A 20,115-nucleotide genomic window follows, 5' to 3' on the forward strand; every position below is an offset into this window, starting at 1 on the left:
AACTGCAGTTTAAATTTACTTATTTTTAATAAGTTTTAAATGGTTTCTTTTCAGTCTTTTTGCAAGTACTACAAGAATAAAGCAAATCTGCACGTCACTGTCGTCAACTTCAAAAATCTCCCGCCCATGTGTGTACTTTTGGCTTTTACTCCACTCTAACATTTTTATAATTAATTTTTTGCTAAAATTATTTTTTTGTGTCCAAAAATGTATTTTTCTATTTCGATGTTAGAATAAGTCTATTCCAGCACCCAAATGACGTCATTTGCGTGCTGGAATAAAAAAAAAAGTCGTTCGCGATAATTTAATTTTAGTGACGCACTTTCTTCACAATTTATTTTCAAATGTGAAAATAAGAATAATTTTTATTTTTTACAGCCGCCTAAAATTATTCCACACATAAATGTCGCCAACTGTCGCAAAATTCTCTAGAAAAAAAAATAATTTTCGTTTTTTAAATTATAAAATGATATAGGTAAAGCGGCGAAATAGAAAAAATTGTATAAAGCACTTGTTGGAGAAGGTTCTTCAAGCACTCATTTGTTCCTCAACTCGCCGCTTCGCGGCTCGTTTCGGAATTTCATATTTGTGCTTGAACCTTCTGCAACTTGTACTTTAATATACTAGTCTAGCTTTAGTGTTTGTTTTAATTACAATTTTCACCATGTAAATGACGTCCTGAAGAAAAAATAAAGGACTCCGAAACGTACCTAGAAATTTGTTTCATTCCAGGCAGTCCAATAATTTCAAACAAATTCCCAACATTTAAATTAATCAATTTTAAACAGTCTCCAACCTTGGTGAAAAAAATGTAAATAAAAATAAACGTGTGTTGTTAGAAAATCTTTATTCTTTACTTTCAAATAAACTTTCAGTCAAATGCTGATTGTATTATAAATATATCAATATTTAATATTAACTATGTAATAACTAGTCACTATGTACAGTAAAACCATGATGACAGAAATATACTGAATATATTTAGGACAATGATTGATATTTAAAAAGAGAGTATTGAAAACAAAATATAACAAAATTAATAAATAATCTCACTTCCTTATAAATATTGTGGCAATTGCTTAAATACAATTAAAACGTCTAAAATGGAACTTCACCATATGAAGTAAGTACATTTTACAAAAGAAAATTCGCTAATAAAAATTGTACTAAAAAAATTTGCAGACACAGAAAAGCGGACGTAAAACTTTCGAGATTCTGTATAATAAAGTGATAAAAAGAAGTAACAGTATTTAAAAAACGCACATACCACCTATCGTAAAGTTCAGACCACAGCTAAGAACGATATCAGTGCTATGACGCCAGGCCATAATTTAGTAACAAAACATCAAAGCATTAAAAGTTTTACATATAACACATCTTTCCTCCTATATTACAAAATCACTGTCTCAATAGCAGTACGGTAACTGTCCAAATCACTTGTGATAAAACTTTGAAACCACTACCTATTTATCAGCATCGGGAAGCGGTGGCGCTGAAAACTCTATCGTATATGTCTTTTTCTGTGTAATGTCTTCAATGTTTTGTCCGGTGCAGTCTTGTCCGGAGTGCCCCATCGCGCCGCAATTATAACAATTGGGATTCCTAGGCTGGAACGGACTGGAAAATATAAGGGGCATGTAGGAAGGAAGTGAGTAAGTCGGAAAGGAATTTTCGTTTGTCTGATAGGATGGAAAAGGTGTAAATGGTGGTCTGTAGGACTGGCTATATGGGAACATTGACCTGGTAGGGATGGCGGTAAACTGATAAGTGGTATAAGGCACGGAGCAATTGTTGAAAGTGGGTGTCGGCGGCGGCGGGGGCGACGTCGTGTCGCACATCGGGAGGCCCGGCGCCGGTGGGATGAACGGCATTCCATTCACGCGGGGCTTTTGCGTCGGATGGGGTGTCGCGGCCGGCGTTTCTGGAGGGGTTTGGTTTAAGCTGCTGCTACTGGATGAGTTCGAACGGTGGAGCGAGTTTTCGACGACGTCGTTCATATTCAGTGCCTGAAACTGGTCGACCAATTGGTGATGGCTGTTTTTTGTAGGACACGAAACGCCCAAACGAATACCATTTGGCTGTTTCACTTCTTTCATAGGAACTGTCACCCAAGAACCCTCCAACAATAGCTTGTCCTCCGGTATCGAGTTCAACTGTAAACAAAAAGAAGCAAATCGCGAAACTATTCCATTAATGTGTCTAGTTTGCTTCATACTACAGGGTATTCCGTCTAAACCCCACATTAGAAGTATTGGAAGTTGGAATAATTGTATTTATTTGAAAATTGGTACATAGCCATAAACCATTAAGTCCTCCTAAATGAAAATATTTTCAAGATGGCGGCACTTTCGGTTATACCGGAAGTCGGCCTCAACATTCTTATTTTAAATGAAAAAGTATATTTTTTACTGCGTTTTTGGATTAATCGGGTTATTTTACGAGAGTTTCCATCAGCTTTCCCTATACCCAAATTTAGCCGTTTTTGAAATATTTGGAGTTTTTCAAAAAGTTTTGGATCTGCAGCTTACACTTTAAAAATCGGTAACTCTGCCATTTTTTAAGATTTTGAATTCGTTTTTTTGGCGTTTGAAAGAGAAAGCTTAGATTCTTTTTCTGGTGTTTTCAAATTTTGAAAAAAAATAACATCCCAAAATTTTAATGTAACTTTTGTAATAATTCAAATACTCATAACTCAATTTTTTCAAATGAAATACCCGAATTTTTATTTTAGTAAGTAGAAGAGATTTTAATTGAGCATTGATCTGTATTAACATTCCCTATACCTAAATTTAATAATTTACAAGTTATGGCCTTTTTTTTAAGACTACAGAAAATTTATTACTAGCCACACCCGTTTTCACATAGCAATGCTATGGAAATCAAAACTGTCAAAATTTTCTCTAAACAAACGACAACAGTAAATTACTATTTGACAAATAGTGCCAAAATATGAAGAATCAAAGTTATGCAAACTTAATTATTATTGATAGGTTCTACCATGCGATCATTATTTAAAGCTAACAAGTGAGAACAATTTATTTTTGTTTAATGAACGACATCATAATTTTGTTACACTCTCCATAAATACAAAATAAATTAATTAAATCTCAGTTTGAGTAGCTTTGACTCTCCATATTTTGGCACTATTTGTCAAATAGTAATTTACTGTTGTCGTTTGTTTAGAGAAAATTTTGACATTTTTTATTTCCATAGCAAACTATACGAAAACGGATGTGGCTAGTAATAGATTTTCGGCAGTCTTAACAAAAAGTCACCATGCCCATTTACATAAACAATTAAGAGCATCGATAATATAATTTGTATTTTTTAGCCCGATTTTTAAGTCTCCTGTCCCAATGTGCAGTACAGCATCGTCAAATTTAAAGATAGCATTAAAAATCCTTTTTTTTTATTGTACCATATCACCATATGATCAAAAAAAAATATCCTCTAAATAGTGGTATCTCAATTTTACAATTTTACGAAGCCTGCTTTTGTAAAATGCAATCAATAATACAAATAATACAAAATTCAATACAAACTCGATTAAAAATATTGAAAAATTGTAGTTTTCTGGAGTTTGTACACCCCTAAAATAAACAATTGGCAATAATTAAAGTCGACCTTCTTTGTTTGTTAGTAATTGAGATAATTTTTTTTTAACTCATTAATAAAAAAATTATTAATTTGACAGCGATTGTAAAGATTTCAAAAAAAAATTAAATGTAACTTTCTTGTATCATTAGTCTCCTCATGAAATTATATGAAACACCTTGTAGTAAACCAAAAATGCCAAAACAATTTATTACTTTACTAGAAAAAAATTAATATTTAATCATCAGATTTTTAAATCTAAAATTTAGCAACTCCCAAACTGGCAAAAATAGTTTCTAAACCTAAAAAAAAAATTACGATTACGTTTCCATAAAAGCAAAGGAATGCTAACACCATTACTTAAAAAAAACCTAACCTATTAAGTAGGTGAAAGTCGTGTTATATCAGTTGTCAATGAATGTTAAACAACAAAAAACTTCTTGTGACAGGTGACAGGCGTATATAGGTTAACAACATAGCCCCAATAATTTACAAATGCAAATTCGTAGACATTTGCTTTAGTCGTATTGACTAGCGATAAAATATAAAATATGTAGTTAACCTATTTCACTTGTACACGAAAAAGCGCAATAACTTATTTTAACAACCCATCATGCAAATACAGGGTGTTGAAATCAAGAACATAGGAAAAATGTTAAAAAAAATTCTATCTATAAAATTTATTTTTTGTTTTTATTTCTGTTGGAAAAATAATTTTTTGCTGCTGACTACTGGAAGAGAAAACAACTGTATCCAAAATTGTAACTATGTTTACCGTTATTTTATAGCCTTTTTGTATCTTCACTGAATAATTATGAAAAAACATATATAAAATCATCAGTAACACTAGATAAACATAAAAAAAATGCCAAATCTCAAAAAATAAATGTCAAAATTTTTTGACAGAGAATTTTTTAAGCATTTTTTCCATATTCCTGGCATCTTATCTATTAGGATTTTTTCTCTTGGACACGAGTTCTGAAACAACCTGTATAATTGTAATATGTTGCATGGTTGCACAAACATTAAAAAACAGTTAATGATCAATTATGAAAAGATATTACTCAATTCTCTGGACTTACGTCTTCGTCGGGCATTTTAACATTCTCCGCCGGATGAAGAAAAGGAAAATTATTTGAAGAGAGCGGATCGATGGGTAACTGCGTTGGTATGGTATCAATCGGGCGGTTTGTTTGTGGGGGCGGCATCGGTGTCGATCGTAACGTGATTATTGTTCGATGCGGTGAGGTACTACGACTGTGGTTAGGTGACGTTGATTCGCTGACTAGGGGTGATACAGTAGGAGGCATCGGGAACGGCGGCGGTACCTAAAAATTTTATTTAAATAAATACTTGGACAAGGGGTAAAACAGCCTCACCTTTCCCAAATCCGGAGCTCCACACGCAAAGCCCGGAATGTTCCACGTGACGAAATCCTGATGCGGTTGATGTGATGGAACGTGTGGAAGACCCGGAGATTGTTGGTGAAGGGTGTCCTCACCGCACGGGATTGTTATTGAAGTTTTTACAGGAACTTCTTGAAAACTCTAAACAAAGCATTTTTAGCGTTAGTTAGATACTTTGTTTTGTCTACGATCACATGCATACACGACACAAGTTGTACCGTGCGATCAAATAAAAAATAAATTAGAGTAGGCGTTGATTAAATTCTACAGTTGGCAACACATTAGCTGGGAATCTGGGCTGGAAATTTTCCACACACACTGAAAGTGAAAATGACCATCCACCGTTTTCCTCTTGTACAGCAATAAAAATTTTCTGCTCTAAAGTAAACATTATTTGACTCAAAAGGAATAAAACGCAAACTTGTCAAAGTTTCCGCTGACATTTGATGTCAAAAATCAGGATTGCCATCTGAAGGACTTTAATCACCGCCAACTCTAATTTAATTTTCTTTTTGATCGCACGGTACTTCGATGTCCTTTTTATATCCACCCATTTTTTCTAGTTCATAAACTGTGTCCCAAGTAAAACTTTCCCATTTATTATTTTATAAAAGACAAAATTAAAATGGAAAAAATTGGTGTTATACTTTTTATTGAATCCTCTATGTTAAAAATGAATTTTATCTACACTTTTCTTCATGTTAAAAAAATACATCCATTGTTGTATATCTGCGGTTGTTAGTTGCTAACGATCTTTGACATTAGATTTCATTGATGAATTTTACTTTGACTTTTATAAATACCGACCAAATTGACTACAAAATTAGGATTGAATAAAATTTTATATTGTACACGACGATAAAATTTTCATTATCTTTTCGAGCATATTAGCATCTCAGCTGACGCCTCGACGATAAATTGCTCTCAAAGATAAAATTCAATATTATCGTCTTGTATAATAAATAACTATTGTAGAAAAACCGATTAATTTTTGAAATTTGTAATTTTCTGTAAAGTATTTGCAACTTTTGTTTATTAATAAGAAAGATATTAACTGGAAAAGTTTTAGTTGGAACAGCCTGCAATTACATGCTGTCAAAAAACTAATGAATTAAATATTTAAAAAGTCTTCTTAAATACAATGTTTAAAAACAAATTAATACGATAAAATTAAGATTTAGATTTTATTATTTTATTTTTACGTTATCGTTCACTAATTTATTAATTGATTACTTTGCATGACGTAAAAAATGTTTTTTTAACAACAATTTTGCATCGTCATTTTTTTTAAGACAGATCAAGAATCAAAGAAAAACAACATTGAAATAAGGGAAAATTTTTCTTCTTCCGGCTTTGAATTATTTAGTTCTTTGAACTATTATTAAGCAATATCCCAACTTGTCATTACGCACTTTCAATTATTTTTTCTTATAACCTCTATTTAATTTAAAAATTTCCATTAAAGATAATATTTATGAATGATAGTCTAAAGTACATAACATTATGTGTATCAATTTTTGTTAAGAATAGTGACAAGAGAATTAACAAACAATAAAACCAAAACAAAAAGAGTTGTTTTTTTTTAATTTTATTGTATAATCGTGATGAAGAAAATAATAAAAAATACACCAACTTAGTAGTAGGTACGTTGTTGAGGTTGCAAGAAAAATATTAACAAAATTCTTGAGGGTATATTTTACTAAATCTGAAACTACAAATTTATTTTGTTAAGTTCTTCATTCACATTATTATTGTCTTAAATTTTCACATTTTACTTTAAATAACTGTTTTTTCATCTCCTTTCAGTTTATAGCAGTATTTGACTTTTTAAATATTATTTATTCAGTAAAAAATACCATTTGAAGATATGACAACACTGTGTATTAATTTTAGCTGTCATCATGATGATAATGTTTATTCCCTAGGAAACTGTTACTAAAGTTTCAAGAATAATTTATTTTTATTGTTGATAAATTGCAATGCCATTAGACAACGTTGCTACTTGCAATACTTTTTTGAATTCTTATTTTTCTTCTTCTTCTTCTTCTTCATCTTCATTGAATTCTTATTTAATTATTTTTATTCATTCTACCACCACTTTTCATTGATTTCCAATGATTGAGCGCTCTATAGACGCAAAACATTACATTTTTAAGTTTCTTGTTAAAATTACATATTGTGAAAGCTAGCTAGCCCTCTTATCGAAAAAGGGGGTTCCCACCATATTTTAGATAAATAGATAAGCCAGTATTTGTTTTAGATAACACTACTAACTGCCCAACTGGATACAACGACATTGCAAAGTGTTAAAAAATAAATAAAAAAAAAGAGTACATAATTGAACACCAAGTGAGGAATAATCGATCCTAATTAACGTTTCTTCTTCGAAAAGTATTTAAATAAAAACAACAATGTAACAAAACATTGCTAATGAATATTAATCAATTCTGTGGTAAAAAGCAATTTTCTTAGAATAATATAAAATATTAGCAATTAATGTTAACTGATCATTAAAAAAAAATTATATATTCAAATACAACAAATTATTTCAGGTATGTAATAAAAACGATAATATCTGAAATAAAGCATCAATTGCCTAAATAAAAATACTTAGAAGAAAGATTAAGATAATCTAATAATCACGTACTAATTGATAAGTTGTATCACACATAAACACACTGAACATTAAAATAACACAAAAAATTTTGTTAATTTTTTTAATAACCTATATTTTCCCCAAGTGGCAATTTTTAACTTATTTTACTTTCTCCCCAATTTGTTATTAATTGAAATAGTTGTAAGTAGAAGAAAAGAAAAACATTTAACAGCAGGAGACTGTTTATTTGGGTCACCTCATCTCCCGCTAGTAAATAGTGGTATATTCAATTCAAACACCTGTGCTATAATGAAAATAATTCATGTAACCAGTTTGTAGAAAACAAGAGCTGATTGAACAAAGTTGACCTTATGACAGGTAAAAACTGCTCAAGTTTTACCAACAATTTTCTTTGTAGCTCAGAAAATATGAAATAAAATTTGAACAGTGATGTAAAAAAGACGATAACCTTTTAGATTTTTTTCTTGATAAATATCACTTGACGCAGCAAGTTTGTTCAACGCCCAGTAAGATTTTTAAAGAATTGTGTCTCACCATTTTTGCTGTGGGGTATCCAAATCCGGGCGGATATCCATAACTGCTAGGTTTAGGCGAAATCCTCTTTTTACTTTCCCTAAGTTCTACAAGTAGACTGAGTATTTGGTTAAAATGTAACTTTTGTTCGAAAGTAAAAGCAGGATGGTGCAAAGCCATAATAAACAACAACAAAAATTCACTCTGAACAATTTCATCCTTAAGATTCCCCTTCACTATACAATCCTCGAGCCAGTCTGTCCTTAGAACATTCCTGTACAGCCAATTAGCAACACTATAGTTCCTTGATGAGAGCAAAGACAAGTAAATTAACACTTTATGCCTGACGTTTTCGTCGAGGAGACTTTGCGTGAATGAGGTATCCTTGGACAGTCTATCTAGATCGTTGGCATTTATGGCTGGTCCGCGTAGTTCCTGGTACGTGTGTTTGCCCAGTTCCTCGATGCAACTTCCCAAGAAACGGAGTTCAAAAGGGACGCACATATTCAACAGTTCGTAAAGTACGTCTATTCTCTTGTAACCCTCCAAGTCCTTAAACCATGATAAAACATCCTCTTTACACACCATCTCCAGAAACCATTGATGTTACAAAGCACAGTTCTGAAAGGGCCCAGTTAAGAAAGAAGTGTGACATAACCTATACACCGCCCTTACAGCCAACGCATCCAAGACCATAGCAGAGCCTATCGCACTAAAAGGGCAACACTTCCATCCGGCCGAGCACTCGTTACCACCAATGGGTCCTTCTGGGGGGCAAACGGGCCAAAATGCCCATTGACAGCACCTCCACTGGTCACAGCAACACTTGATAACGATAGGCAGGAATTGCAGGTGGAATGTGGGCTTCTTCACCTAACTAACCAGAAAATAGCACCTAACCATTCAACAAAACAATTCTGACATTCGGGAATCACACTGCAGAATGCAGCTTTTGTCCGCTCCGTCCCCACTTTTTCACAAAATGACTGCAATTCGGGATTATTTAACACTTTTTACCCGATTTTACCCCGACTGTTTTATTTTCAGATAAAAATCGCACGATTTGCGGGATAGTAGCGTTGCCACATTTCCAAAAATGTGTCAAATTTTATTGTTGCAAATTTTGTGCTTTAGCGACCGAACGAACAAACTTCAAAACATCCAGACGCGCCAAATTTGAAAAAGTAGGTGAACGATTTCAAACTCTTGGGTGGTTTGGGTGACCGTTAAAGCATAAAATGAAACATTAACCCGTGTTAATTCATGGTTCTAGAACTGATTCTAACCCTTTTTAATAACCACATGACACAGCACGTATTCGATAGTCGACTATAGTGAGTGGATCTGTTTACTTATTTACTTACCTCTGTACGTATGCAATCAATATAAATAAGGAAATACCTACTCTTAAAAATTAACAAAATTTGTAAACACAAGTAGCTAGTAGGTAAGTAACGATGTTTGGGTTTTCCTTCTCTAAGAACTTATCTTTATTTAAGAACTACCTACAGCAAAAAAGATAAGATGCAGCAAATTTGATATCACACAATTTATGTTGACCAAATAAGGTAAATACACAATATAATTTGCATAAAGTATAGTAGTTAATGTTATACATTCATAATAATTAGAATTACTTTTTATTTAAAAGTATTAATTCATTCTAAAACTAGGTGTTCATTGAAAGAAAAATTTCCAAATCGTTGTAATATCAGTATGATGACCTACTCGTATCAATCGATCAATCGTCTAAAACTAACTTGAAATACTCAAAGCATCTATTTACATTAAAAGAGTACCTAGGTAATACCTAAAAATAAGCAATCATTTACACTACTTTACAGTGAAACGAGTAACAGTATTTCATTCCTGTGTAACATATAAGATTTTTTAAGCATATTTAACAGTTAATTAGCCAACGATTCTGATAATTAATATTTTTAAGAAATATATTTGAGACGTAATACAGTCATAAAATTTAAAAAAATAATAATTAAAATATGTGTTTTACATAGCTTCCGCTGGGATTTCTACTTATAAGTAAGTAACAATAGTATCAGAGCTTTGTACTGTACTGACCTATTTTTCAAAATATTATTTAACATTATTAGAACATAAAAAATATAGAATATAGGATATACCTATACTAACAATATGAAATGCAAAATACTGACATGAAAAACGAAAAATATTTTTTTAATTCACATACTTATTTATTGTTTTCTATTTTTTTTCTGTAAAAAATTGCTGTTAGAGTCCCTTCATTCACACATTCATGCAATACATTTTTTAATAAAAATCTATGAGTCAAATTAATATTTTATTTGGTTACTGTCTATTTTCCTTAAATCGGGACAAATCAGAACATAAACGTAATTAAACACGACAAGATAATAAAAACCTAAACATGTCCTGGCTAAATTAGGACGGTTAGCTACCTCATTTACAACCACAAAATTCAGTCGAATGTACAGGGTGCTGCATTTTGGATGTCGGAATAGGGAATCTCCGAAACTAAAAGGTTTAGCCAAAAACGAGTAATACATTCTGGGGCTCACATTTTGAGAAAATAATACTGATTGAAACCGTATCTCGCTATCGTCTTTTGTTTTCGACTTACAGACAGAAGATGACATTTTGGCGAAATCTAAAAAAATTCATATCTTCGTTATTATACAAGATACGTATTTGAAATAAAGACATTATACAGGCACTTTTTTATGAGGAATTTAATAATGTAGAGAATTATTTTTTTCAGTCATTTGTTGCCGTAATAAGATAAACTTGTATTTTTTTTAATGGAAGGCATAGGCGGCTAAGGCAATTTTGAAAAGCTTTTTTGCTTTTTTCTGATCTAAAAAATATACAGGCTGTTCCGTCTAAACCCCACTTTAGAAGTATTGGGAGTTGGAATAATTGTATTTATTTGAAAATTGGTACATAGCCATAAACCATTAAATCCTCCTAAATGAAAATATTTTCAAGATGGCGGCACTTCCGGTTATACCGGAAGTCGGTCTCAACTTTCTTATTTTAAATGGAAAGGTATATTTTTTACTGCGTTTTTGGATTAATCGGGTTATTTTAAGAGAGTTTTCATCAGCTTTCCCTATACCTAAATTTAGCCGTTTTTGAAATATTTGGAGTTTTTCAAAAATTTTTGGATTTGCACCTTCCACTTTAAAAACCGGTAACTCTGCCATTTTTTTAGATTTTAAATTCCTTTTTTTGGCGTTTGAAAGAGAAAGCTTAGATCTTTTTCCTGGTGTTTTTAAATTTTGAAAAAAAAAAAAATTACATATCTCAAAATTTTAAGGTTACTTTTGTAATAATTCAAATACTCATAACTCAATTTTTTCAAATGAAATACCCCAATTTTTATTTTACAAAATAGAAGAGAATTTAATTGTGCATTGATCTGTATTAACATTCCATATACCTAAATTTAATAATTTTCAAGTTATGGACTTTTTTTTAATACTACAGAAAATTTATTACTAGCCATACCCGTTTTCGCATAGTTTGCTATGGAAATCAAAAATGTCAAAATTGTTTCTCAGTAAACGTCGACAGTGACTTATTATTTGCCAAATAGTGCCAAAATATAGAGAATCAAAGTTATGCAAACTTAATTATAATTGATAGGTTCTACCATGCAATCATTATTTAAAGCTAGCAAGTGAGAAAAGTTTATTTTTGTTTAATGAACGATATCATAATTTTGTTACAGTTAGAGACAAAATACTTTGGTCGTCAATGTCACTTGACGTAAAGCATGCTTTAGAACCGTTAACCTTATTTTTAGCTATTGTCAATCATAGTTGACAAGTTGTATGTATATATTTTTGATAGGAAAATATAATAGCTGTCATTAATTTGAAATTGTCATTCATTTTAACGTTAAAGCTTGAATTACATTAAAGTGTCAGAAAAGTGACGACCAAAGTATTTTGTCTTCAACTGTACACTCTCCATAAATACAAAATAAATTAATTAAATCTAAGTTTGAGTAGCTTTGACTCTCCATATTTTGGCACTATTTATCAAATAATAAGTCACTGTCGACATTTATTGAGAAACAATTTTGACATTTTTATTTCCATAGCAAACTATACGAAAACGAATGTGGCTAATAACAGATTTTCGGCAGTCTGAACAAAAAGTCACCATAACTTAAAAATTATTAAATTTAGGTATAGGGAATGTTAATACAGATCGATACAGTATTAAATTCTCCCCCTTTTTGTATAATGAAAATAGGGGTATTTCATTTGAAAAAATTGAGTTATGGGTATTTGAATTATTACAAAAGTAACCTTATAATTTGATGGTTTGTTAATTTTTTTTCAAAATTTTAAAACACCAAAAGAAAGATCTAAACTTTCTCTTTCAAACGCCAAAAAAACGAATTCAAAATTTTAAAAAATAGCAGAGTTACCGGTTTTTAAAGTGGAAGGTGCAAATCCAAAAATTTTTGAAAAAGTCCAAATATTTCAAAAACGGCTAAATTTAGGTATAGGGAAAGCTGATGAAAATTCCCTTAAAATAACCCAATTAATCCAAAAACGCTGTAAAAAATATACCTTTCCATTTAAAATAAGAATGTTGAGACCGACTTCCGGAATAAGCGGAAGTGCCGCCATCTTGAAAATATTTTCATTTAGGAGGACTTAATGGTTTATGGCTATGTACCAATTTTCAAATAAATACGATTATTGCAACTCCCAATACTTCTAAAGTGGGATTTAGACGGAACAACCTGTATATATTTGTAACAGAATACTATGATACATTTTTAGCAAAAAATTATCTTTGATTTTTGTTCGCAGTTGACCATGAAAAAATTTTGCATCTTCAACTAAAAGGATTTAAACTATATTATTCCACCAGTATCACTAATGAAAGAGTTTTCTAAGTACTAATTAATGAAAAAAATGCAAAATAAATCGTAAATCAACTTATTGGCGACTAATAACATTTCTTTGTTTTTAAACAAGCTAACATTACCATTGTAACTTCTAGAGATACATAGAGTGTTGTAAAAAAAAGCCGCTTTAATTCTTCAATAAAATATATTTTATATTCAAATACCCAAATTCCGTCTATGTAGAACGTTATCCTATACTTCCATTAGATCACCAAAAAAATGTTTTTTTCTAATTGTGTTGACTATTGACACATTTTTTTTTTTTTAAATGTGATAATTTTGTTCTGAGGCGCTCGCATATTTGTTCAATACTTCTAACATATTGTGTTTTTTATATTTTTATAATTTAATCTATTTTTTCATCTATTTTACAGTTCACAAAACTCTTATTGATTATCATTTACACAGTGAAATAGTTTTTCCATGGCCAACTATTATACAGGGTGCGCCAGAACTCGCGCCCCAGAGAAAATTTTCAAGTAAGGTAAGGTACCAGGAACATGAAAAAAATGTTTAAAAAACTCTATCTGTCAAAGAAATTTGACATTTATTTTTTGACATTTGACATTTTTTATATCTATTTAAGAATACGGATGATCTTGTATATGTTTTTTTTACAATTATTTAGTAAAGGGACAAAAATTTTGCCCATAAAAGCCACAAATAACATTAAACAGAGTTACAATTCAAGATATAGCTTCCTTGTTTCTTCTTTTAATAGCCTGTAGCAAAAAGACTTGGAAAATTATTTTTCCAACAGAAATAAATAGAGTCAAAGTGCAAACCTTAAACCCTCATAACTTCGAAATTTTTATAGAATAATTTTTTTTAACATTTTTTCCATGTTCCTGGTATCTTACCTTATATGGCATTTTTCTCTGGGGCGCGAGTTCTGGCGCATCCTGTATGTATTTCATTTTTTAAGTATAATTATAAAAAATATTCTGTTACAAATATATACCGGCTGTCCCAGGCAGGTTTGGATATAGGAAATTAACATAGGAAATTAGATTTTATTTTTTCCGGCTGCAGGGGTAACAGAAAGTAAAATCTGATTAATGGAGCTTGTAGTGTTTGAAAAGGGCTGTCTTATCGATATATTTGTCGATTTTTCGGTATTTTAGATAAGAAAAAAGTAAGCTTTTCAAAATTGGCATAGCCGCCTATGATTTCCATTTAAAAAAATACAAGTTTTTCTTATCACGGCTAAACCAATAACTGACAAAAAATGTTAACTACATTATTAAATTCCTCGTTAAAAAGTGCCTCGATAATGTCTTTATTTCAAATCCGTATCTTCTATAATAACAAAGATATGACTTTTTTTAGATTTCGCTAAAATGTCAATTTTTGTCTATATGTCGAAAACAAAAGACGATAGCGGGATGCAGTTTTAACCAATATTATTTTCTCAAAAAATGAGCCCCAGAATGTATTACTCGTTTTTGGCTAAAACTTTCAGTTTCGGAGATGTTAAAATTATTAATAAACGATTAACAAACGACTTATGAAATTGTAACAAAAGTTTTTTTAAATGATTTTCTGTTTATAAACAAATGTAATGAACTATTCATTATAAATTAGTGATACATAAGCATGAAAAAAAAAATCAACAGTGACCACTTACTTATTAACCTTTTGTGAAATAAAAGATGCCAATATAAAAAGTCCCGAATCTACGATTACAAAACATTTTCGATTTTCTTAAAATTAAATTGGGTTTCAAAATCGTGTTTAGTACCCCAAACAACAAAATATGCTCCCTTTCGTCTAAATTTTGAAGTATGTGCAAATATTTTAACGGGTGATAGTAAAGCTCATAAGAAGTCAAAATAAGAACTTGCTCCATCCGAATGTTTATAGTTTCTGCGATATAGAGGGTACCACTTCCACTTTATTGGCGTCGAAAAAGTTGTCAAAAAAACACAAACTTTAAAATTATCCAGTATTTTAACGAAAGCAAAAAATAAAAATGCACAATCTTTTGAATAAAAAAAAATCTATTGTCTATTTCTTGAAAGTTGACACATGAAATGATTCGAAGCTAAATAAACAAAGACAGTGGTGTTAATACACAAATTTATTTAACTATAGAATACAGTCGAAAGCAAAATTGCAAAAATAAACGCCACAACTCCTATCTAAGGAAACCCATCATCATCCTCCTCCGCCATTTCCTTCGCAAGTTCCAAATCCTGCTGTTCCCTCTCTCTACGTTCCTCAGCCGATTCGAGTTCCTTTCCATAGGCTTTGGGCGGATACCTCATTGCTTTCACACTCTGATTATGAAGATCCAAACAGAAGGAAATCCGCTGATGGAAAGCCATTTGCGGCTCCTTCGTGCAATAAATATCAGTGCTCTCCTTGCTCCTCATATAGCCCCCTTCAGGGTCCAAAGTCGCTTCAATAACCCCATCTCTGATCGCTTTCGCTACTATAAACTCGGCATCTTCAGCCGAATCCAAGCCCAGTTTTTTCGCGATATCTTGCGGCGAAATCCTCGAATACGACAAACCGATTGCACGAATCGCCGTTTTGATTACGTTATGTCGCAGACGAAGAATTAGAGTGAATGTGTGATCCTGACGGAATTGCGGTCCAAAGTTTTCCAAAACTTCCCCAAACCGGTGCAAATTGCCCATACGAACGGCTTGTGTTAGTTGGAAATAGGGGGCTAAAGAGTGTCTCATGCTGGCCTGACGGAAAATCTGCCGTTCCGGGATGTCTCCTAGAAGCAACTCGACCACAACTAGCAGTTTCTGGACGGTCTGTCGGAATCCAACGGCCGTGTTTTGTGGGGATTTCCTCATAGCTTGCACTAGATGTTTATGGGCCACGCTGTATTCTAACCGGGCTGCCTTAATCCGCCCCAAATAGTACAAAAATCGGGCCCATTCGTTGTTACTGGCAGTTTCAGGAAAAACGCATTTGCTAACTAACTTATCAGACTGGTCGTAAAGTGAGTAATGTAGGTAGTTCCTCAGCAAGCAATTAATCAAGACAGCTTGTCCCTCGAAATCGTTTCTTAAGGTGGCTGTTCTCAAACGTGCATGCAAGAAGGCTCTAATCGAGTCCAACTTTCCAGTCAATTCGGCCACTCTTGAGTGATAAAAATAGCATTTGGCTGCGATGAGATCTAAGCTTCGCCGATTCTGAACCGTGATTTTGTTCATCAAAGCTTGGGAGCACCTTACCCCATCGTTGAGCTTACTGGTGTCTATCAGATACACCAGAATGAGGAGATGGATATAAGCGTCCACTTCGGGCACTGGGGTCTTTGTAGCAGACCTTGCACGTCCCGTCTCCAGTTCCAGCCCAGCGGGGACGTCCTCCAAGTACTCAGTCAAGGCGTCACGTTCTGAGACTGGATAAATCTGATTGACTAAACCTTTAAGTACAGCACCGTTGAGTTTTCGACGGGTGTTGGGTAAGCACCTCAGGACACGCAAAATGAAACGGTTTTCTTTGTTGGTGACTGCTTTTTCGATTTGCCGGGCTTGCTCACGGATTTCCACCAAATTTTGAAAATCAATAGTTCGCTTACTGTCGCCGGCTTCCATACCAGGGGGGCTGTCGGCATTCTTCATTTCGACGTCGGTTATGTCGGAGGGAGCCATCGTACTAGTCATTTTTCATTAATAACACTTTTGTTCTGGGGACCACTGTCAAATTTGCTTTTGCTTCGTAACGCACCCGAGACGCAAACCGCTGTCAAATGTCACTTTTATGTCACAAAAAACACTAAATTTTAATACAATATGTTTAAATAATACACGATAACGTATATTTTGACTACTATAATAAAAATAAATAATTTAAACTGCACGACTAATTAAATTTCATACAATGTGTAAAATTTGACTCATTGCAGATTCCTGTATGTCCAAAAGTGACTTTGACAGTGACACTGACACCTCTTTGACGTGTGTAAACAAAGTTTGAGGTTATTAACACAGTTGAAAACGTTGCAAGCTAAATTCTTTAGATAAATGTAGTTTCATAATATATGCAAAATGGTGCAACTGTAGTTATCTCAGCAACTTTTTAATTTATTAATTTTTATTGAGTGACAATGGATCGGGGGAAGTACGTTTTTTTTGTACAAAAATGATCGAAAAACTTATTGTTTCTTCAAGGTTTTCGTTATTATTATTGGATCCTGGTGAAATATACTTTGAAGACTTTAGTGCAGTCTTGATTCCTCCAGACATAACTCCAAAAACGTTCGATATAAAGAAACAGGATGGCAGGTTGAAAATGTGTTCAAAATCTTTAGTTTTTGACCCAAAAGATATCTACAAACCAATTATTAAAATACCGTTAAAAGATTGTGTTGTGATTGAGCAATGGAAGGGTCATGCTAAATATTTAACAAATAATAACGTACTAATTGTGAACTGTCGAGAATATATAGAAATGTTAGAAGGAAATATTGTTGCTCCTTACAAATTTCGTGAGGCCACTAATTTTTTGTTTCAATTAAATTACGCTAACATTATGAATTGTTTGCCTCAAATTTGTCAATTACATAGGGCCAGCACTTTACCGGCTGCTGAACAAGCTGACATGGTAAGTTTTTCCAGTTTTTTTTTTTTAAATCCCTTTCTACTAATTGTCTATAGATTGCAACTATTGTTCATTCACGACATGCACGAGTTAGTTTTGATCCCTTGTGGTTAGATTTATATGAGAAGGTTGTTTTGGAGACTGAAGCAGATAAAGTTACACCACTTGTTGTAAACCCTGGTAGACTTTTATTATCAACCTCACGATTATTTTTCCAACCCTACAATAATGTAGAAAGTGTGAGTAATCACATTGTGGTTTTACCAATGATTAATTTTGCATTTTATCTAGGTTCCAGTCATTAAAATTGAACTTAACAGCATCAAGAGGATGGTCAAACGGCGGTTTTTGTTGAGGCATATAGTAAGTGTCGAATTTTCGTAAAAATATAAAAGGATTTAATATTTATTTTTGCTGAAAAACTTATTTTAGGGCTTGGAAATATACTGTAGTGAAAATAGTAGTAATCCTCACATTTATCTATCATTCCGAAGTCAAGAAAAACGCGACCATTTATACGAAAATTTATTAAACCAACCGGTCCTAAAATTGGAGGAATTAGACCAAGACATGATGACCCTCCAGTGGCAAAATGGTATTATATCAAATTATGATTATCTCCAATACATCAATAGGTATCTTTCGTCAAACATTTCGAAGCTGGTGACTAGGTTTTTACAGCTTAGGTGACCGTACAATAAACGATTTGACCCAATATCCCATCTTCCCTTGGATTGTTTCAAATTACACCGATCCCGAATTGGATTTCAAAGACCCTAGAAATTACAGAGATTTGAGCAAACCAGTAGGTGCATTGGACGAAGTGCGCTTGTTGCGACTTCTTGAACGATATGAAGAAATGTCGCATCCCAAATTCATGTATGGGTCGCACTATTCGACTCCTGGTTTCGTCTTGTTTTATTTAGCGAGACTTTACCCTCGTTACGTTTTGTGTCTACAAAGTGGGCGTTTCGACCATCCGGACCGAATGTTCAATTCAGTGGCAGATGTTTACAAAAATTGTCAAACCAACATGTCTGACTTTAAAGAATTAATACCGGAATTTTACGACGTGACCCAAGAAGGAAATTTTCTTGTTAATAATCTGGGAATCAATTTTGGGTATCGACATAATGGACTTAAGGTTGGGGATGTGGAATTGCCTTCTTGGGCGGACAGCCCCAAAGACTTTATTCGGAAGTTGAGAGACGCCTTAGAAAGTGATATCGTGTCGCAGGGGCTTCACCAATGGATAGATCTGATTTTTGGGTACAAACAACAAGGAGAGGAAGCGGTGAAGGCCAATAATTGTATGTCACATGTTTTTTGTTTGTGTTTAAAATGAAATATTTTTTCTTAGTATTTTATCATTTGTGTTATGAAGGAAATGTCGATTTGGGTAATATACAAGATTTGAATCAACGACATGCCTTGGAAGTGCAAATCATGGAGTTTGGGCAAATACCGAAGCAAGTGTTCAAAGTGCCGCATCCTGCGAGGAAAATAGGGCTTCCATTATTGACTGAACCGCATCAAATTAGTTTAACGGAAACCGAAGGTTGGTAGCACTTTTTGTACAAATAATGTCTCCAAAATCTTGGTTATTATGATTAAAAAATTAAAAAAATATATGACTTAAGTTGAATCGAAAATATCAGCAACTTGGAAGTACTTGGCAATTTCGATAAGCGGAAGTGAATGGCTGGTCCCGAGCATTTACTTATAGAAATCAATGTCATTTTTCCTCGATATGTCGAACCTCTTCTTGAATTGATTGAACAGATTGCCTCCATAAGTCGAATTTTTGTTTTGAAATTTCCACAATTTTACGTAATGCGTATTGGACAAATTTCTGTAGTATCCATGTGTTTTCCGTCTGTTTTCGCAAAATTTAAGGGATGTGAAAGATTTTTTTTTTAAAGGAAAAATGTATCACAGAGTCTACATTAAAAGACTTTTCTGTCATCCTGAAATGAGTAAAATCTGTATCTCATACATGTTATTCAATTTTAAATTTTTCTTGTACCATTTGTAACATTTTTTGCTTAAACTATTTATTTTTTGAAAAAACTAATTGATGAGTGATAAAGTACTATAAAAATGTGATGATTTAACAAGAATAAAATTTTTCGAAATTTACTTTTGTTTTTGAGTTCTACAAAAAAAAAAATTACATGGCAACCCACTATAAAATCAGTTTTCTCATAAAAGCTATACTCTAAGGATTACAATTATCTACTTTATACTATTTAATTTTTTGAAAAAAATTTTTACACATTGCAATTTTGACAAAAAAAATCGCATAACTTAAAAACAAAACAAAATTTCGTTCTGAAAATACGATCACATTTTTTATATTATGTACTTTAATTTATATTAATTATTATTTGCTGGAGGCTTGGTTCCATACTTTATATTCACCATGTATATTTTATGCCATTATAAGTTAATTTTTATATACATTTTATAATTTTCAAATAAAATAATATACA

The 20,115-nt window shown here is 32.4% G+C and overlaps 3 protein-coding genes across 5 annotated transcripts in view; 1 reads left to right on the plus strand and 2 right to left on the minus strand.

Annotated features, from left to right (window-relative positions):
• Positions 1-836: 836 nt before the first annotated feature.
• Positions 837-9,398, minus strand: LOC123013271 (pollen-specific leucine-rich repeat extensin-like protein 2). The gene is made up of 5 exons (XM_044411703.1): positions 8,806-9,398; positions 8,152-8,751; positions 4,974-5,141; positions 4,677-4,922; positions 837-2,153 (listed from the first exon to the last, which is right to left on the minus strand). Exons 2-5 carry the CDS (start codon positions 8,716-8,718, stop codon positions 1,464-1,466), a joined length of 1,671 nt encoding a protein of 556 aa, XP_044267638.1. The 5' UTR covers positions 8,719-8,751; positions 8,806-9,398; the 3' UTR covers positions 837-1,463.
• A 5,721-nt stretch (positions 9,399-15,119) lies between these two features.
• Positions 15,120-16,772, minus strand: LOC123012712 (probable 26S proteasome non-ATPase regulatory subunit 3). The gene has a single exon (XM_044410799.1). The coding sequence runs from the start codon at positions 16,684-16,686 to the stop codon at positions 15,199-15,201; it is 1,488 nt and encodes a 495-aa protein (XP_044266734.1). The 5' UTR covers positions 16,687-16,772; the 3' UTR covers positions 15,120-15,198.
• Positions 16,773-16,985: 213 nt separating this feature from the next.
• LOC123012555 (protein FAN-like) overlaps positions 16,986-20,115 on the plus strand; it is a 6,725-nt gene continuing 3,595 nt past the window's right edge. For 2 of the 3 annotated variants that reach the window (XM_044410562.1, XM_044410564.1), the window contains exons 1-6: positions 17,165-17,626; positions 17,680-17,862; positions 17,915-17,986; positions 18,056-18,258; positions 18,305-18,933; positions 18,984-19,181. In XM_044410562.1, coding sequence (XP_044266497.1) covers positions 17,165-17,626; positions 17,680-17,862; positions 17,915-17,986; positions 18,056-18,258; positions 18,305-18,933; positions 18,984-19,181 — 1,747 coding nt within the window. Of the gene's footprint in view, positions 17,144-17,164; positions 17,627-17,679; positions 17,863-17,914; positions 17,987-18,055; positions 18,259-18,304; positions 18,934-18,983; positions 19,182-20,115 lie in introns of those variants that run through there. The other variant, XM_044410563.1, reaches the window with a different exon arrangement.

Source organism: Tribolium madens, unplaced genomic scaffold (genome assembly GCF_015345945.1).
Source record: "Tribolium madens isolate multiple individuals breed KSU strain unplaced genomic scaffold, Tmad_KSU_1.1 Scaffold_96;HRSCAF=242;Tcas5.2_LG5, whole genome shotgun sequence".
Taxonomy (NCBI): domain Eukaryota; kingdom Metazoa; phylum Arthropoda; class Insecta; order Coleoptera; family Tenebrionidae; genus Tribolium; species Tribolium madens.